This window comes from Neltuma alba, unplaced genomic scaffold (assembly GCF_004799145.2).
Source record: "Neltuma alba isolate B1F8T4 unplaced genomic scaffold, ASM479914v2 tig00003537_pilon, whole genome shotgun sequence".
NCBI lineage: Eukaryota > Viridiplantae > Streptophyta > Magnoliopsida > Fabales > Fabaceae > Neltuma > Neltuma alba.
The window spans coordinates 23,420-41,979 of record NW_021633319.1 but is presented as its reverse complement, the minus strand read 5'-3'; the positions used below and the strand labels follow the sequence as shown (position 1 = coordinate 41,979).

The 18,560-nt window shown below is 32.1% G+C and overlaps 1 protein-coding gene across 1 annotated transcript; it reads left to right on the top strand.

The window, feature by feature from the left end:
- Nucleotides 1-9,352: 9,352 nt before the first annotated feature.
- On the top strand, nucleotides 9,353-18,006 carry LOC114741796 (periodic tryptophan protein 1 homolog). Its single transcript, XM_028930060.1, has 17 exons — nucleotides 9,353-9,387; nucleotides 11,786-11,908; nucleotides 13,574-13,758; nucleotides 13,988-14,067; nucleotides 14,158-14,253; nucleotides 14,369-14,492; nucleotides 14,906-14,967; nucleotides 15,067-15,129; nucleotides 15,781-15,842; nucleotides 15,973-16,069; nucleotides 16,468-16,542; nucleotides 16,754-16,852; nucleotides 16,976-17,116; nucleotides 17,207-17,236; nucleotides 17,323-17,385; nucleotides 17,596-17,673; nucleotides 17,750-18,006. Exons 2-17 carry the CDS (start codon nucleotides 11,808-11,810, stop codon nucleotides 17,804-17,806), a joined length of 1,413 nt encoding a protein of 470 aa, XP_028785893.1. The 5' UTR covers nucleotides 9,353-9,387; nucleotides 11,786-11,807; the 3' UTR covers nucleotides 17,807-18,006.
- Nucleotides 18,007-18,560: the final 554 nt, after the last annotated feature.

Genomic DNA, 18,560 nt, shown 5'->3' with positions numbered 1-18,560 from the left:
TACAACCTCAACAGTGACTGTTGACAACCCGAACAGAGGTGGTTGACAACCTCGGCAATGCTCCTGACAACTCACTCTGTGGAATGCCAGGGGCATTGTCGAGGTTGTAATCACCTCTCATCGGGTTGTCAACAACCACTGTTGAGGTTGTAAATGAATTCCATTGGGTTCAAATTAATGGGGTAAATAGGTCATTTTATAATTATAATAAATTACACGCAGGTCCTTGGGGACCTATGAATCATTTCAGGATTTTCAGGGACTTTTTTGAAAGAAATTAATTGTCTTTTACAGGACCTGAATGTAATTTTTCCATTAATCTATGCTTGTCCCACTGAGTTCTCTTTTTGGTCACAAAAGAACAAATAAGTATGTTGGATTGGGTTGTGCTGGAGGAGGCCTAACAGGCACCTGGTCTTGTCAAACTTGTTCGGTTTGGATTCCAGGTTAAGCGGTAATTCATGAAAAAATATATATATCTATATATATTATTGCCTTCATTTTATTGTTTTTGGTATAGAAAAATGTTTGGGTTTTTTGTGTGTTATTAATACTTATTCTATTGTACTAATTTTATTAATATGTTTTGATATAGAATTTTATTAGTAATTTTTTTTTAATATATAATGTTTGGGGCACAAGTGTGCACAGTTTATGGGCCAAAGGAAGGAGACAATTCAGGCCTATTATAGAAGTTCAGAGCACTTGAAAAAGAAATGGAACGCTCCGTACCTAATAAAACCTGAGTAATGGACCAGATCCAGGCCCACTAGCAGGACCAATCCACTATGAAATAAGCAATCCCTTCACTTTCTGTGATATCGTTTCCTTTGAAAATTCTTATTGGTAGTCATAATTAATTTTATTTTTAATTTCCTTATTCAAGTACTAAGGCAACTTTTTGGCCAATAAAAGTACCAAGACAACCACCGTGTCCTGAATCTGAATCTGAATCTTTTCACTAGTAACCGTATTTAACTTTGAAAAAAATTCATTAATTAGCTTTATTTTCTCACATTTGACTTCCTAAAATTTAGAAGCAAATTTTACAATTTAGTTTTAAACTTATAATCAATTAATTGTATTCTATTTTTAAATTGAGAGCAATGAAATTGCTCATCAATAATGATTGGCTCTTGTACTATAAGAATTGGATCTAATAGAAGGAGAGATTACTATGTGACAAACCAAAATTTAAATTTTTATTGGAAAGATGTTGACATTTACTGTTTGATAATACCTTGAATATGATTATCTATAATAGAAGGATATATGTGCTTAACAAAAAAAAATGATTGGCCCTTACTATTTTTACAGGATAAATTTTAGTTATATGAATAAAAGGTAAACATATATACAAACACGAAGAAAGGTAAAATCCAAAGAGATATAATGAACTCAATATAGAATTTCTCATATTCTAAATAATATATATGTCTGCAAACTGAAATTAAAAAGAGAGAGTTTATTTTCTTCTTGAATATGCAAGAAGAGGCAGTGGAATAATATCCACGTGTGAGTGCAAAACTACATGTATAATAATTAATGAAAAAAATCATTAATTAGCTTTATTTTCTTAATTATACTAATTTTGATTCTTCTTTTTAAACTGAAAGTAATGAAATTACTCAACAATAATGACGGGCTTTTGTACTAATAAGAGTTGGATCTAGTGAAAGGAGAAATCACTATGTGATGAACCAAAATTTAAATCTTTATTGGAGAGATGCCGACATTTAATGTCTGATAATGCATTGAATATGATTATTTATAATAGAAGGATATCTGTACTTAGCAAAAAAAAAAATGATTGGCCCTTGCTATTTTTACAAGATAAATTTTATTTATAAGAATGAAAGATAAACATATGTACAAACATGAAAAAGGGTAAAATCCAAAGAGATGTAATGAACTCAATATAGAATTTCTCATATTTTAAATAATATATATGTCTACAAACTAAAATAAAAAAGAGAGAGTTTATTTTCTTCTTGAATATGCAAGAAGAGTAAGTGGAATAATAGATCCATATGTGAGTGTAAAACTACATGTATGGAATGACGGATTTAATTTTAGGAGGTTTAAAGGATATGTAAGATTAAATAACCAATGGTTTAAATTTTATTTGTACTTAATTAATCCTCGTGATGTCTAGATTAAGTGAGGATGATAATATTGTTAGAACTTTTTTTTCCCAACACCTCTTTGATTCAATAAAAAAAATAGTTGTAACTTTTTGCACAATAGTTGCATTTGATCCTATTAATGGTATCAGAATGAGATCATGAATAATAATTGATAATATAGCAATGCTTGATTTTACAAGTGGTATCAGAGTAAAATTGATAGTAATTTGCAATATAGTGACTATAGGAATGGGATCATCGTTCAATTTCTTCCTTACACTACTAATTTCATATCTTTTTCACATGCAACTTAATATATTTTTGAAAATTTTAATATTGGCCAGCTTTCTAAATAAAAATAAACCAGTAGAGCAGAGTAGCATTAACATCAGCAAGCTTGAAAGCCATCTATGTCAATAGCAGCTCCATGAGATGTCTCATTCAGCATTTTCCTGCGTACATCCAACGAAATCAACCATAACAAAGCATGAAATATACTAACTAGTCCAAAATACAATAACTAACTAAGCTAACTGACATAGCTTGGGGTTGCATAGATTTTGAGCATAAGCTTGTTCTTATTTGGGTAACAGAGAAGTACAGAATGGAACAGTCTTGAAACCTCATTTGCAAAATGTAGAGGCCTAGTTGCAAAATGATAGCCACATTTTCATATACTAATCCAAACAATATTGATAATACCAGATGATTAACTATGGGCCAAAAACGATGTCAATGGGTGTCCATGGTTAATTCCTTACAATTTCAAATGCGTTTTGGAATATTTTGTGTTTTTGTTTGGCAAGTGGCTTCGCTTTCCTCATTAGGCACAATATTTTATAAGAAGACAAAATGACTTCAAATGGTCGAAAAGCTTCCAATAATAAAGTCTTGTATCATATAAAAAAAAAATTTATGGATCAAACAGGCGTTTAGTTAGAACAGGTTCAATTCAATCTCTAACACAATTCACCATTGTTACAGAACTCATAGTTACTCATACAATACATGAGCGAATAGAACTTACCTAGGCGCAAGTTAGATCTCGCGGTAGCAGAGTGGGTAGTGTTCATGTGATTTTTTGTAGTTAATAGCGATGCAGTGACCATGAAAAATGTGTCCACAGTTCAAATTTTTCCCTACATCCCCTGCTTTTAGATTTCTTTAACAAATAATGCAGAGCATAACTTCAGAAATCTCAGTATTTGCTAGCCTTCGGAGGAAAATCGAAACCGATCCTCTATGTGCCTCTTCATCATCAGCTTCCTCTGCATTACCAATATTGGTAGCCTCCACAATGTTTGGGTCATCAAACCTATCTTGAGGAGCCTTTTTTGTCAAATCACCACCGCAGGTAGGACAACGACGATTTCTTGCCAGGCATCTAATAATGCACGCAGGGTAGAAGATATGGCCGCTGAAACAACCTTCCTAAATAAACAGATAAACTTAACTTTTTCATAGTAACTTTAAGAAGTAACTTTTTATAACCAAACCATGCTAAATACAAGTTCAAATTATATCACAATCATCTACACTAACTAATTATATAATATTATTATCCGTGATAGAAAAGAGCAGTACCTAATCATACATCCTATCACAGATAAAAGAACTTTTCTTAACTCATTCAAATACAAACTATATAAGAAAGGATCAATATTATCTAATATGGTTATAAAACAACATATAATATAGCGCATAAATCAAAATATTAAGAATTAAATCTTAATTCATACTTTATAATAAATTCATAAACAAATCACATGCAATCCTAGGCCTCTGGCCACCTATCAGTACACATACCACAATAATACACTCAAAGGACATAAGACACAATAATGCATGAATCAATTAAAAACAATTTATCTTAAGGTGGCAATATATAAGATACAACATAGCTTATAAATCGAGGAGACGCTACAAGTCACTAATATAGCTTTACTCCTCCTGAGCCTTCCTTGACGTCCTTCCTCTAAAGCTTTCACCTGAAAAAATGTTAAACAATAGGCATGAGACAACGTCTCAGTAACTAAATCCCTACCTATCACACACACTAGCATGGATTAGCGAGGTGTCAGGTGAGATACATTGAGTTAATAACAGTCAATAGACATTTATCTAACAGTTAAACTCACAATAATCATATAGGTCAAATATATCTGCCAATTTCATGCAACTGATAATTTTAAAAAGATAACATACTTTTCATTTATTCAAAAAAAATATAAATATCAATGAAGATTCCATGTTATATGCAATCCATGAATCCCAAATTCATCCTTATATCCTCCTTATTTCTGCCGACTGGATCCATGGGCTAAGTTCTTTCCATTTGACTAATTATTCTAACAAGTTCACCACAAGAGTGATATAGACCGGCCAAAGACCATAGAGTACTCGGTGGACCATGGGTCCCCCTCGAAGAACTAATGGGGTGTCGCAGTCCCTCGAAGAACTAGTGGGACAATAATAGTGGCCAACCATAGAGCTCCGTATGGAGGCCGATACCACGTGGTAAGTATATAAATCTCAATAACTCCAATCATCTCCTTCTCCCATCTAAACTAGATGCACAGGGTTCAAAATAACACATTTATATGCATAATTAACCAAATTCCAGAATAACATCTCATAGTCATAATTATTAATTTCTATCAATGCAAATGATTTCAACCCTTTTCAAAATAGTACTCCACAAGACAATTCATACAAAACATAATATATGTATACGAAACTTGGTTATAAAATCACTCACCAACCTTATACCAATGCATGTAACGGATAGAAATTTAGTTATTTGGTCTCCTAGCTAACAGGCAAATACAACCAAAGTCCAGCCTTGAAAACACCACAATAGGGTTTATATCTACAAACGAAATTAAAATGTTTTCTCTATAGTATTAGGGTAGGCTACTCACAAAATCCTAATCTCTAACTCTTCCTCTAAAAGTTTTAATTTTTTTACTCAGAATTCTAGCCTAAAAGAACTTTTTTTAATATTTGGAATGAGAACATATATATGATTTAGACTCAATTCCTAAATTTTTCTTGCTTAAATATGTCCTTTGATTATTAGATTATATTATTAGAATTATCAAATTCATAACGTAAATAGAAAAACCCCAATTTATAACTTATGTTTTATCTTCGAATGATTTAGATAAATAGATTTAATACAAGTTAGGGTATTCTCACTACAGAGGTTAAACCCTTAATCTGACCGTTGAATTTAATTTCTTATCTATCATGATACTATCCTCCAAATTATGACTCAATCTAACGGTGGACGAACTTAAAAATACTAATATACTATTCAGGACTCTATCTGCTAAATCTAAAAAAACAAGTTGAAAATGTACCTAATAACTTGTAACTTAGAGATCAAAATGACGATCCAACCATTCAAATTGACGATTTGGATGTCTCAAATAGGCTGACCAAATATTAATTCGATCCAACGGTTAATGAACTTAAAACTAGCACTTTTTTTAAGCTATCATAGATATGTGCGAAATTATTTACTCATTCCAAACTTCACCCATTACCTCCTATATATAGGCTCTTCAAGCTCCTTCACTCTAGTGACTAGTCAATATGGGACTTCTATACCATTGCTATTTTATCCATCTTCTTATCATTTAATCAATGTGGGACTTCTTAATATTGCTATTTTACTCATTTTCTCATACACGCGCATAAAAAGTAGAATTATTTTAATTGCATCTATATATATTTAACATCTACCTATTTTATAAAAAATTGTTTAAATATTAGAGATATGAAAATTAGGATATTACAGCCGTAGTTGAGCTTTTTACCTACGCGCCCTGTTTTCAGATGCTCTTCATAGTAGCTATAGATAAGGTCCTCTGTGATTACAATAGAGGGAGCACAAGTACGGAGTTGAGATTGAGTGAGATCATCACTGGATGCTGAGCCATCGAAACCTTCAGCGAAAGACATTGCAAGTGTTGGAGGAAAGGGATCGGGAGGAAGGAAGATGAAGGAGCTTTAATATGCACGGAAAAGGAGCGCAAGCTGGAGTATTAGAGCACAACCAACTGATACTCTTCCGATTCTTAATATATGATCCAATTGCTGAGTTGGTTTTAGTCCTAAATATAAGACCTATTTTTTATATTTATCAATTTTTTCTAAATTACCCCTATAGATACTCCCTCAACTATAATCAAGTAGAAGAAGATGATGAGGTATTAAGAAAGATGATTATGGTATTTTAGAAAAAACGTGTGATATTTCTTATAATTAACTAACTTACTTAATATTCTTAATCTAATTAAATTAGTTAAATGGGTCTTATATTAAGGATCGGAGAAGTATTATGATCCTGAACTCGTGTGCATAACTGTTTACTTCATGCAATTTGAACCATGAGTATATTATAGTTAATTATTCATATTCTTTGTTATATTTCAGACCCCAATCTTGGTAGGTTTGGGCCAAAATAACTGAGAGACCAAAAGCCTTATGCATCTGAACTGAACCTTTTGAAGTTGGCATGACACCATCGTACCGTGAGGTTTTTTACACTGTCAAGCCCTGGCCATGGAGAAAATGCTTCTTCCTATCTTCCAAAAACTCTTTGTTGCAAACACATTTTAGTTTGGAAGAGGTCATTATGTTAACATGTATACAGTAGTAATAGAAATATGCTCATATGAATCCCTTGATCAAGCGGTTAATGGGAAAATGCATATAGTTTAACACCACATAACATACCTATGAGCAACCTGTACATGAAAGCTATGAAATTCTACTTACAATAGACTCATGCAATGATTGATGTCAACAATACTCTGCCCAATGAGTATACTTTAGTAAGTTCAGCTTCAAGAATCACTAACTATCTATTTAAGTTAGCTTATCATGTTGCTGAAAGATTATCAAGAGAATTACAATCAAATCCCAAGAAAGAGAAATAATTACTAAAAGGTCTCAATAACAACCTGAACAACTTGGAATGACAAGTTCTAGAGTGGAAAATGACAACCTTTGAAACCAGTTTTGTAATTTTTTTTCTTTCCTTAGGACCTTGTTGTAATTCTCCCAAGATTATTTTCTCTAGTAGGCACTATCCTCAGCTTCATTACTGAAATATAAATGTCATCATGAATTCACGATCATATATGGCTAGTCCAGCAAGCCACCATCATTTCTCACTATCTTAAAAATCTTGCCAATGCAGGCACTGAAAATACTTTGTCATAGTCAGCCAACAAGCAAAATTTCAGATCTAGAATGAGGCATGTAGTGTTTGCATGGAAAGGTTTGAGAGGTTCAGCTATTCAGCTATTATGCAAAGGCTTAAGAAAGAAGAACTGTCAAAAGTACCCCCCATTATAGACCTTTTAAGTTGCTTTCTTAGGTTATCTAGCTTCCAAAAAAATAAATTAATCTAATATTGACAGAAAAGATCATAAATGCTGAAATGCATGTACTTGAATCCGCAAGCTCAAACCCGCGAAACGTATGAACTTCAGGGTTCTGAGAGCAAGAGAGAAGTGAGGTGGGAGATGGCCACAGAAGTCTCATAACGATTGGTGAGTTCACAATGATTTTTCCAAAAGAATGGAAGAGAAGAGCCTTCATCCAGTATCCCTCTCTTCATCCTGAAATAGGGACCCATACTCCAATGGCGGGAAGCTGTCTCCTTTTTTTCTTATTTGGAGTCATACTCCGCATAAACGCATTAATGGTAAATTTAAATTCTGGGGTTAAACTCCATCTTTGCCCTTCTACTCTTTTTCGAGGATCACCGGGCACACTCTATTTTGGGGCAACACAGAACAGTAGTTGATCTAACAAATTATAGAAAAGGATGAAGAAAATTACATATAACGCCCTATGAACAATTTAATACCCCCTTATGTAATCAGTCAATTTTGTCTCTAATATTTTAAACTAACTTATCTAATTTATAAATTAATGTATGATATAATATTATACACAATTATTTTAGTGAGTATATTATATTTATTATAATCAATTAACTTATTTAACTTTTTTAATATAAAAAATTACTTAGTTTACTGTATATTAAGATTTAAAGGAGTGCTTATTAAATTTTCAAAATTACAAATTAAAGTCAAAGAGCTAATATTATTTTACAGATATAAAAAAAATTAAAATATCATTTTTGCCAACCACTTTGATTGGCCAGGGGGTGACCAATCACTTTGCTAATACTACCTCTGATCCTTAATATAAGACCCTGTTTGACTTTTATTTTGGTCCTAAATATTATACCTCAATCCACTTTGTCTCTCATATTTATATATATATTTTTTTCCAAAGTAACCCTTCTAATAATAAGAGTTCTAATCAATACACTTAATTCGTAATGATATTTTAGGAAAGACAACACCTATTTAGGACAAATAACTAACTCAACTTACTTCCTTAATCTCCTCAAATTAGTCAACTAGCTCTTATAATTAGGACCGGAGGTAGTAGTAGTGTTGGTGATAAGTAATTAAAAAACATTATTTTTAATAATATATTAATATTGTCATATTTAATCAATTAATATCAATGTTATTGACAAAATTTATATGTCAGGCAACTTTTAAGATCCACAAAACCTCCAAAAATTTGTAACATAACTAGTTATATGTTTTTTATAAGTTAATATATAATAATTCATAAATTTTCACTATTTTTATCAGTTTTATACTTAAATTTATGAAAATAATCATTAAAAATATCTTTGTATTTTTTTTGGATAAATATCAATTTATTTAATAAGATGATAAATAAATTGATAACAAATTTAATAACTTTATCTTTTTTAAAATAAGAATATATCATAATTTTTTATTATCTTTTCTTTACCCAATATTTTAATTTTCAATTATTTCTGAACTTATTATATGATATATATTTATTTTTTAATATTATCTACTATCTCTATTTTATTATCTAATTTACTGAAATTATCATATCTCCGTTTTACACAAAAATCATTTTCCAGAAGAGTGTAGAGAATTAAAGGCAACAAATTTAATTACCTTAAGTTTTATATATATAGAAAATTTATTATATTTATACCCTTTTTATTTCGGAAAATATATTCAATTTCTGTATGCAATAAAGTAAAATGATTATTTTTTATCCATTTAAATTAATTGAATTTGAATGCTTAGCTTCTTCTTCAATATAAGAATTGAGGCTTTCTTTTCGACGCACAACCAATATCACAATTCTTCCACCCTTGGTAGAGAAGAAAAAGATCATTAAGGTTTGCTTTTTCTTTTGTTAACTTTTCGCTTTTCCCCTTTGTTGCGATTCATTAAGATTGATGACCTGTTTTGATCAATAAATTTGGATCTCTTGCATCTCCTTCCTTTGATCTCGTCTTCCTTTCTCTCTCTCATTAGTATAGAATTTCGCTTTCTCATCTGTCGTTCTCCAATTTGTATTGATTGTTTGTTCTAATATTTTATTGGGAATGCAGCCCCAATCGTTCTCTCATTGTTGGGCATTGTTTTGATTTTTTAAGCATGTGAATCTTACTTTCTTTCATGTAAATTGGAGACAATTTTATTTGAGAGGTACTAAATGTGGGTACTTGTCTCAATGAGAATTTGAATTTGAATTTTGGTTCATCACGTTATGAGGAGTTAACCCTTTCTGCTAAATCTAATTCCCGTTGGTCAAGTCAAGCCTTCGAATCTTATTCCATATAATTTGTTGGCTTGTGATTAAATAAAATAATCTCCTTTTCACTTATAAAATACATGAGAAAATTAGATTCAGTTATAACTCAAGTTTCTTAAATTTAATTGTTGAATAATTCCATTCTCAACAAAATTATAGAAATGAGTAAAAAAATTTTGTTGTTAATCAAGGTTAATAAACCCGGTATTTTTCCTTTATCCAAAAAAACCCTGGTATTTTTAAGATGATACAATCATATTATTATTTAAAAAGTGTATTAAATTTTCAAAATATATTTTATTAGTTAAGAATACTAAACAATCATTGTTATTATTTTTATGTAAATTCTCAATTCACTTTCCATTTATTAATATTATTTTGGCTAAAGTATACATTTGGTCTTTTAATTTTATACAAAGTTTTAATTTGGTCTAATAATTTTAAAATGTATACTTTTAGTTCTTTAACTTTAAAACTTTTTTAAAAAATGATGAGATTAAGATATTAAATGTTAATAAAATATTTTCAAATGCTAACGTATTAAGTTTAATTTTTAAAACATCTATCATTAAATCCTAATGATTTTGGGGTTAAAAGACCAAATATATATTTTTTAAAGTTAAGGGGTCAAATTAAAACTTTGTATAAAATTCAAAGACCAATAGTATGTTTTAGCCTATTATTTTTTTCACAATTACTTTCAACCACTTTTTTTTCTGAATTATTTTTCCAAACACACCAACAGGAAAAAGCCCTAGCTGCGGCTTCCCCCTCCCGGCCTACATCGCTGATCGATCACTCTCCGTCTTTCCCCAGAGCGTCTATCTTTCTTCTTAATTTCAATTTAGTCCCTTAATCTTAAAAAGAATATATAATCCTTTAATCCTAAAATTTTTAATTTTAAAGGAAAAATTAGTAAAAAAATCCCTATTTGGAATTTTAATTGGCCAGAAGGACCTGATTTATGCAAGTACAAGTATGATCCGGGAGTGTAACATATCATTCGCTGCATGCAATCCCAATTTTAAATGATGATTTTTTTAAAATCAAAATTTAACATGATAGTATCTATGGACTTTTTGTCACTATTTAATATCTCAGTGTCATTTTTTTTCGGTTAACAGTTCTAGATTTAGTGCAGTAAAATATACTGAGTTAATGTGCTAAACTGAAATCTTATATAAAGTTAAAGAACTAAAAGTATATTTTTACTTTTTTTTTTATATTCAAATCAATATGTTTACCTAATAATCATTTTGTGACTATGACTTTATGCTCTCTTTTGGAGAGTGATGAATTTGAATTTTAATATTTCTTTTAGAGTTTTGATAGTATTTTTATAAACTATTGTTTTAATTTGAATACTCTAATTGCTGCTAGGTACTCCTTTTAACATAATATAGTACTCCCTCTTATCTTGTTTATAAGTTTCAAATTTGATAAGGGATGTGGTCTATTTTATAAGCTTCAATTTGAGTTTGTCTTAACATTTAATGTTTTTTTTTTCAATGTTGCCTTTAATTATTTCCCTTTTATCACATTTTTCTATGCATACTCTTTTATCCCTCTTCTCATTTATTATAAGAGCATATTTAGAAATAAAAATATATTTCTAACATATTTATTGTTTTTAACTAATTTTAACTAATTATTTGTTATTCGTGAATTTGTTATTTGAAGTTTATAATAAGAATTGGAAAGAGGAGTATTTAGATGAACAGATGCTGTGCGCTTTGCATAACACCCCCCCCCCCCAAAATATCAGCTTGAAATCTTGCTCCCATATATCAGCTTGAAATCTTGCTCCCATAGGAGGTTTTTTCTTTTTTTTTGGGGGAATTTGGGGGGGGGGGGGATTGGGGCCTTGAATTGCCTGGACCAATCTAGTGGACCAAGCTTGGTCCATCGGTTTGGAATCTGTTTTTCTTTCTACCTCAATGGAATGAACCCATTTTCATAAATCTTGGTTGACACTGCAGGTTTTGATCTTGGTTAACAACAATGATTTCTGCCATTGCCTGGGTCCCTAAAGGGGCTTCAAAGTCCCAACCTGTTTTGACTGACCTTCCTTCAAAAGAGGAAATTGAGGAGTTCATTAATAGGTATTTTTTTTATTTATGTTCTGCTCTTCTATCTGTTGGGACATTTATTGGATTCAAAACTATGGCTGCACATGCTGATGCCAGTTCTTTTGCCTGTTTTTGTTGTGTGTATATTCCCGTTCTTCATTTGTTAGTGATAAAGCATCTAGCATGGCATCATTGACTTCCTAGTCGTCATTCAAGAGTCAACAATGCCACGTCAATTGCTGATCATCCTTCCACTTGATTGTGTTATTCTTTTTTAACAGAATTTTCCCTTTTTTTCTTGATTTAAGCCGTATAGGAAGCATGCATAGAGTTGTATAAATATTCGGTTTGTGTATATCTGAATCAACGCGTTTATTTCATTTGGTGCTCTGTTTTATTAGTGAGACTTCCTTCTGGACTGTGATCCCTTATTCAAATTGTTTTTGTGAGTTTTTGTGGCAATGGGATAAATGGATGATGACAAGTAGCGTGATAGAGTGCCATATATCATGGGATTGTGGATAAAAGTGGATGACATTAGTGGGTTATCATATTTTGAGGAGTTGTTAATTTATGTTCTGTTACAAATAATATAGAGATAGTATTTATAAGTATCTCAATTACGATTTGTTTACCATTGAGTCAATGTTGATAAGATTTTGAATATTTGAATGAGTTTATCTTGAATTAAATGTTTGAATATTTAATGAGAGATTTTAGGAATCAAATAAGGATCCATATTGTTGTTGATAGGATCCAGAATATCTTAGAGATTATTTCTAGGCTTGATTTGATTATTTTAATGTAGTCTTCGTTTATAAATAGACTAGTCTCCCTAAAGCTAGTCATTCGTGAATAATATATTAGTTTAGTTTTTGGAGATTATCCCAAGTCTTTTGCTAGTAAGGAACAGTTGAGTGAAATACTTGCTCTCTTTCTTATTAGATTTTCCTGTCCTTTATTAATTTATGAATTTAGGCTCATATTTCAATAAAAGTATTTATTCCTTCTTTTTCTTTACCTATCTTGGATCCATGGATAAGTGTAACAGGAGGAGGAATTGGAGTCCCTTCAATTCAATTTAGTTAACGGGAAGTGCCCAATGGCATAGTGTCTCTAAGGGGAAAGAGAGTGATAGATGGTATATATGAGATTTATTTTCTCTCTTTCTGCCCAAATGTGTACTGGATTCCTCAATCAATCAAGAGGATTAATTGGGGAGAGGAGATAGGGGGTGGAGCCCGTCCTCTATCTTTTGTCTCCTCCAAACTATCCAATATCCATTCCTTCCTCCCCTCCTATGTCTTTCTTCGTTTGAGAGACACTTCACTATTTACTTGGGGAATTCAAATGCACAATAGGCTGTGCATTGCTTTATCAAAATTCCAAAAAATGTCACCTATCATTGAGAGGTTTTGTAGATAGCCAGAGTTCATTAGTTTGTAGCACCTTAGTAGCTTAGAAATGGAAGGTGCATATCTTCTATAAATTGCTTTGACATGCATACGCATTTGTTATAACATTTCTGATGGGATGTATAACCTGATATACATATTGATTATACGAATCACAAGCCTAGAAAGCATGTATTTTGCTGGTTTGGAACGATATGGAAGTTGTGTCTTCATGTTTGGTTTCATGAAGTTTAAGTATCAAATATAAGCTACAAATACTTAAGATCCTTTTGTTTTTTTATAGTGGAGGCAGTGAGAGTGAAGAAAATGATCAAGAGATGGACATTGGTGCTAATGATCAGGATGATGAAGTTGCCCAAGCATCGTCTGTGGCAGATGCACTTGGAAAGCCATTAGTAGAAAAATGTGATGATATAACCCTTGGCTTAAAGGAGCTTGACATGGACAAATATGATGAAGAGGATGAAGGTATGCTGAACTGATTTTGTTCAATTAATGCAGAGCTAGTATTAGATGCTCTTTTGTTAGAAGCACTGTTAGTAGTGGAATTACATTTGCCAAGGATAATGTGAAAGAGAGCATTGTTCTTTCTTCTGTGTCTTTTCCCTTTGGGTGTTATGTTGTACCATATATAATATTCCTGATTCTTAGTGTACCTACCATTCCTTGAATGAGTTGCATATTCTGCTGAATATAGGAGTTGAGCTATTTAGTTCAGGGATTGGTGATCTTTATTATCCAAGTAACGATCTGGATCCGTATCTCAATCATGAAAATGTAAGTTAAAATACTTGTGTACGTTGCTTTCTAGATATCATCCTTGTCTTTTATTAATGCTTAAATATAATTTCCCTTTATGTGATTCAGGAAGATGACTCTGAGGAATTTGAAGACATGACAATTTATCCAACAGATTCTGTAGTTGTTTGTGCATTAATAAAGAAACATGACTTTTGTCTTGAGGTAAGAAAAATGCTAGCTCTGGAATAATCTGCTGTTCCGTCCAACATCTCCAATCTTCCTTATCAGATAGTAGATAAATGGACCATTGAAGTGTCATTTATATCTTCTCTGGCAGGTTTTGATACTTGAGGACTCGAATTCCAGTGAGATAAACCAGTTTATTCGCAATGATATTATAATCACAGCATGTCCACTCTGCACAGCTTGGTCGGATTCCCCTCTTAAAGGGGGAGAAAGAGGTGAGACCTGTTGACATTTTCATTGATACTTGAGGCATGCGTATTAGTTTTTATCAAATACATTTGTGTGGTGCAAAAGCACTTCACTCGTTTATGAATTATTCCTTCCCCCTTCCCAAATATAATCTCAGTATCTGTAGGGAAACAAACCTTGCAGAATAATGTGTTTTTATATGCGATAATTGTTACTTTAGTATGCTGCACAAGTGAGGAATTAAAGTAAAAACTCCAACTATTAGTTCCGTTCTGCAGGTGATTGAATAGGCTCATAAGTGCTTTTAATCATAGCTGGTGTAGACCATTAAACAATTTTTTTCAATGGTTAGGTAATTGTTTATCTGTGGGCATAACATTTGATATGTACTTTGTGACTTTAACCGACTCTCTTAATTGCGATTACAATTTGTTCACAGGGAACTTCATTGCTGTCGGTTTTGAGGATGAACCTTCCATCGAGATTTGGGACCTTGATATTGTTAGTGGATTGTGTCTATGAGATCACTAATATCTAATAAATTTGCTCAAACTGGGAGGTTGTTTTGCCAAGTCAAATTTAATTTTCTGTCGTTCTCAGGTTGATGAAGTAAAGCCATGTATGGTTTTAGGAGGCTTTGCCAAGAAAAAGAAAAAAGGAAAGGTTTGTTTCAGATTTATGATAATTGTGGATTTCGAATCCCCATAAAATCGTATTTGGCTACATTAATCTCTAAAAAGAAACATAGTATTGTAATTTAATACTAGGAAAAGGCTTAAAATGGGAGTCTAGGTGGAAAAGATGCCTATGTGGTCATTTTCTGAGTATGGAAACTATGTGGTGATAGTTAGCTTAGCAATACATGTTCAGAATTTCAGATAACTGAGTCTTCAAATCTGCGCCTTTTGAAATCAGGATTCTGACACAAAACCTCTTAATTGATATATATGTTTGGTGCTTTCGAACTTCATATGGTGAACCTTTGGCTAATGTGTATTACTAGATGCGAATCAAAATACAGATGTTTTGGCTTTACACTGTGAATATAGACATCGATGAAATGGTCTTGCATTCTGATGAATGCTGTTTTATTTTAGCTTGGATGTTATGCTTGTCCCATATGAAGTTGAAAAAGTTAGACGCTAAAGAAAAGAGTTCTTGAGTGTAGATAAAGATCTGATTAACTCTGTATTTTCTTTGATTCTTTTTATATGTGAATTATTGTTTGTCCATTTAGCTTTTTCAGCACTGGATTTTAATTCTCTAGATGAGCATATTTCTCTGATTTAGTTAAAATTTTCAATTTGGTGACAGAAATCCAAAAAGTTCAAGGATGGCAGTCATACTGATTCAGTACTTTCTCTTGCTTGGAACAAGTACCACTTCATTCAATTTGAATTATAATTCGGCGTTTGTTTTTCTGGATGCCTTTTCTAAGAGTTTTTTATGATTTTTTGGTCTCTGGGATCCTTCCTCCTCACACTGTTCCCTAAAACAATAATGCAGGAATATACTTGCAAGTGCTAGTGCTGACAAGCGAGTGAAGCTCTGGGACGTGGCTACTGGGAGATGTGACATGACGATGGAGCATCACTCAGACAAGGCAAGAACTTAGAACTAACCTCAAGAGGACCTGGTTCAATTTCTTAGCTTATGTTTTATTGATTATAAAAAAGTTTTTCCCCTCCTCTGTAAGCATATTTGGAACAATTACTTAGAATAGTGGGTGGGTTTTGATGATCTTCACCTCAATTTTTATATGAATCCACTTTGATCACCTGGAGTGTTCTACAATACTCTTTAGATTTGTCAGTATTCTTAAATTTAAATATGCAGAGATAGCTAACAGTTTAATGAGACTTTCTTGAGGTGTTGTTGGTCAAGTTCTACATTATTAAGGAGGGAGAAATATTGTAATTTAATTTTAGATGATTGATTTAGGGGACTTTTGTAGTTATCCTGATGCCTGTCAAATTCACTCTGGTTGAACTATCCTGTCAGGTTCAAGCAGTTGCTTGGAATCATTATGCAGCACAAATTCTTCTTAGTGGGTCTTTTGATAAAACTGTAGTCATGGTAATGTTCTAATATCTCAAGTTAGTTCTATTTTGTCTTCCTATTATGTCATAATTGTATATTCATACGCTGAAAGAGAATGAATTTTTGAAAGTCATTTGTAGTTTCTCAGTTATGTCAGTACGTGAAACTTGATTTTATGTACGTTTATATATTTATCCATTATTTTTCACTATAAACTCGATGTTTCTAATGCTGTTACACTTAGCAGAAGGACGTAAGGATGCCATCACATTCTGGCTTTAAGTGGTCAGTTCCAGCTGACGTAGAGAGCTTGGCGTGGGATCCACATGCTGAGCACTCATTTGTGGTTTGTTCTTTTTATTCAGTGCTTATATTTTAATGGTCATATTTCATGAGGGTTTGATGATATTTTTAATGGGTTTGGAATTAGGTTTTTCTAGGGCAATCCTGACTTGAAGTTACATTTTAGGTGAGTCTTGATAACGGTATTGTCAAGGGTATCGATGTTCGTGCTATCCAATCCAATTCAACATCTCAGTCAACTATTTTCACTCTTCACGCGCATGATGAAGCTGTTACCTCAGTATCCTATAATATATCAGCAGCTAATGTATGTATCTTCAACTTTTTGGTCATATCAGAATTCCTAATTCTTGGGTGCTCTTGTGTAACTGTGCTTTCTTGACATGTCTTCTTGCAGCTTCTCGCCACTGCATCCATGGATAAGACGGTAATTGTGAAGTCATTTTGTTATTATCCTGCGTCTGTATCTTATATAATGGAAGTTCATAAGTGACTGCTTGTTTTATTTCGCAGGTAAAACTTTGGGATTTGTCAAACCAACAACCGTCTCATGTAACATCCTATGATCCTAAGACAGTAAGTTACATGGCTTTTGCCTATCGATTTCATTGTCCCCGATGAATGCCTTATCTTTGAATATAATAAGTCCAATAACTCGAGCAATACTGCTATTGAGTTATTGACACTAATACAAGACATGACTATTTAAGTGCAATTCAAGTGCTGAGTGTCTGATACTGATATGGATGTGTTATAACTTTTTGCATTTTCTCTCGGTTTCGTTAGGGACCTGTCTTCTCTATTTCTTTCTCAAAGGACGATCCTTTCTTGTTGGCTATAGGAGGCTACAAGGGAAAATTGAAAGTGAGTGTAATGTAATTTATTGTATTATTTTCTTGAAGATCATTAATTAATAACTGTAATACCTGAAAATTTGCAGGTCTGGAACACCTTACTGGATGCCGGCGTCTCGCAAATGGTGAAAAGAAATAAATAATAATGGTGGAAGGAAATAAATAATGGGATAAGGATATTTAGCAAGGATTTATGATAGGATATTATTTAGGATTTATTTAGAATTTTATTAATTTATTATTATGGCTGTATTTTGTTTCTAGTAGGTTTTCTTTGGTTTTCTATTTTATCTTATTTGATATATTTAATTGTTTCCCATTTTATGATTTCTTTTATCTGAAATTTGAGTTAGGTTTTAGCAGGATTATCATTCCGCAATGGTACTCCAAATTTAAGTTGCACTTGTTGAGTATGTCTTTCGGCAAGCCTTTGTACATGATCCAATCAAAACCCACCGTGTCTTTGGTGTATATCAACTCTAAATTAGCTTACCATAAACTCGGGAGACTTCCACAACAATAGCAAGCTTCATCTCATTAGATGAGGTTGGCTCCATGGATTGTATGACATTATTATGGACTATTAATAACTAGATCTAAACATGAGACAATTAAAAAACAATAGAAATTGCTTATTATTATTACTACTATTATAATAAGGACACAGACAAATCGTGTAAGAGAAATCAAGTCATTAAGGGGGTGTTTGGATGAAAACTAAACTATGGTTTTAGAAGTGATTTTACGGTCTACAAGGTAAATATATGGATGAGTTTATCTCAATTTGTAAAAAAGTGCTTCTGAGAAGTACTTTTTAAGGTATCCAAACACTCCCTAAATCTCAAAATATTCTTTCATCTTGATGCCTCGTTTTGGGAATAGTTTTTGAAGGAATTG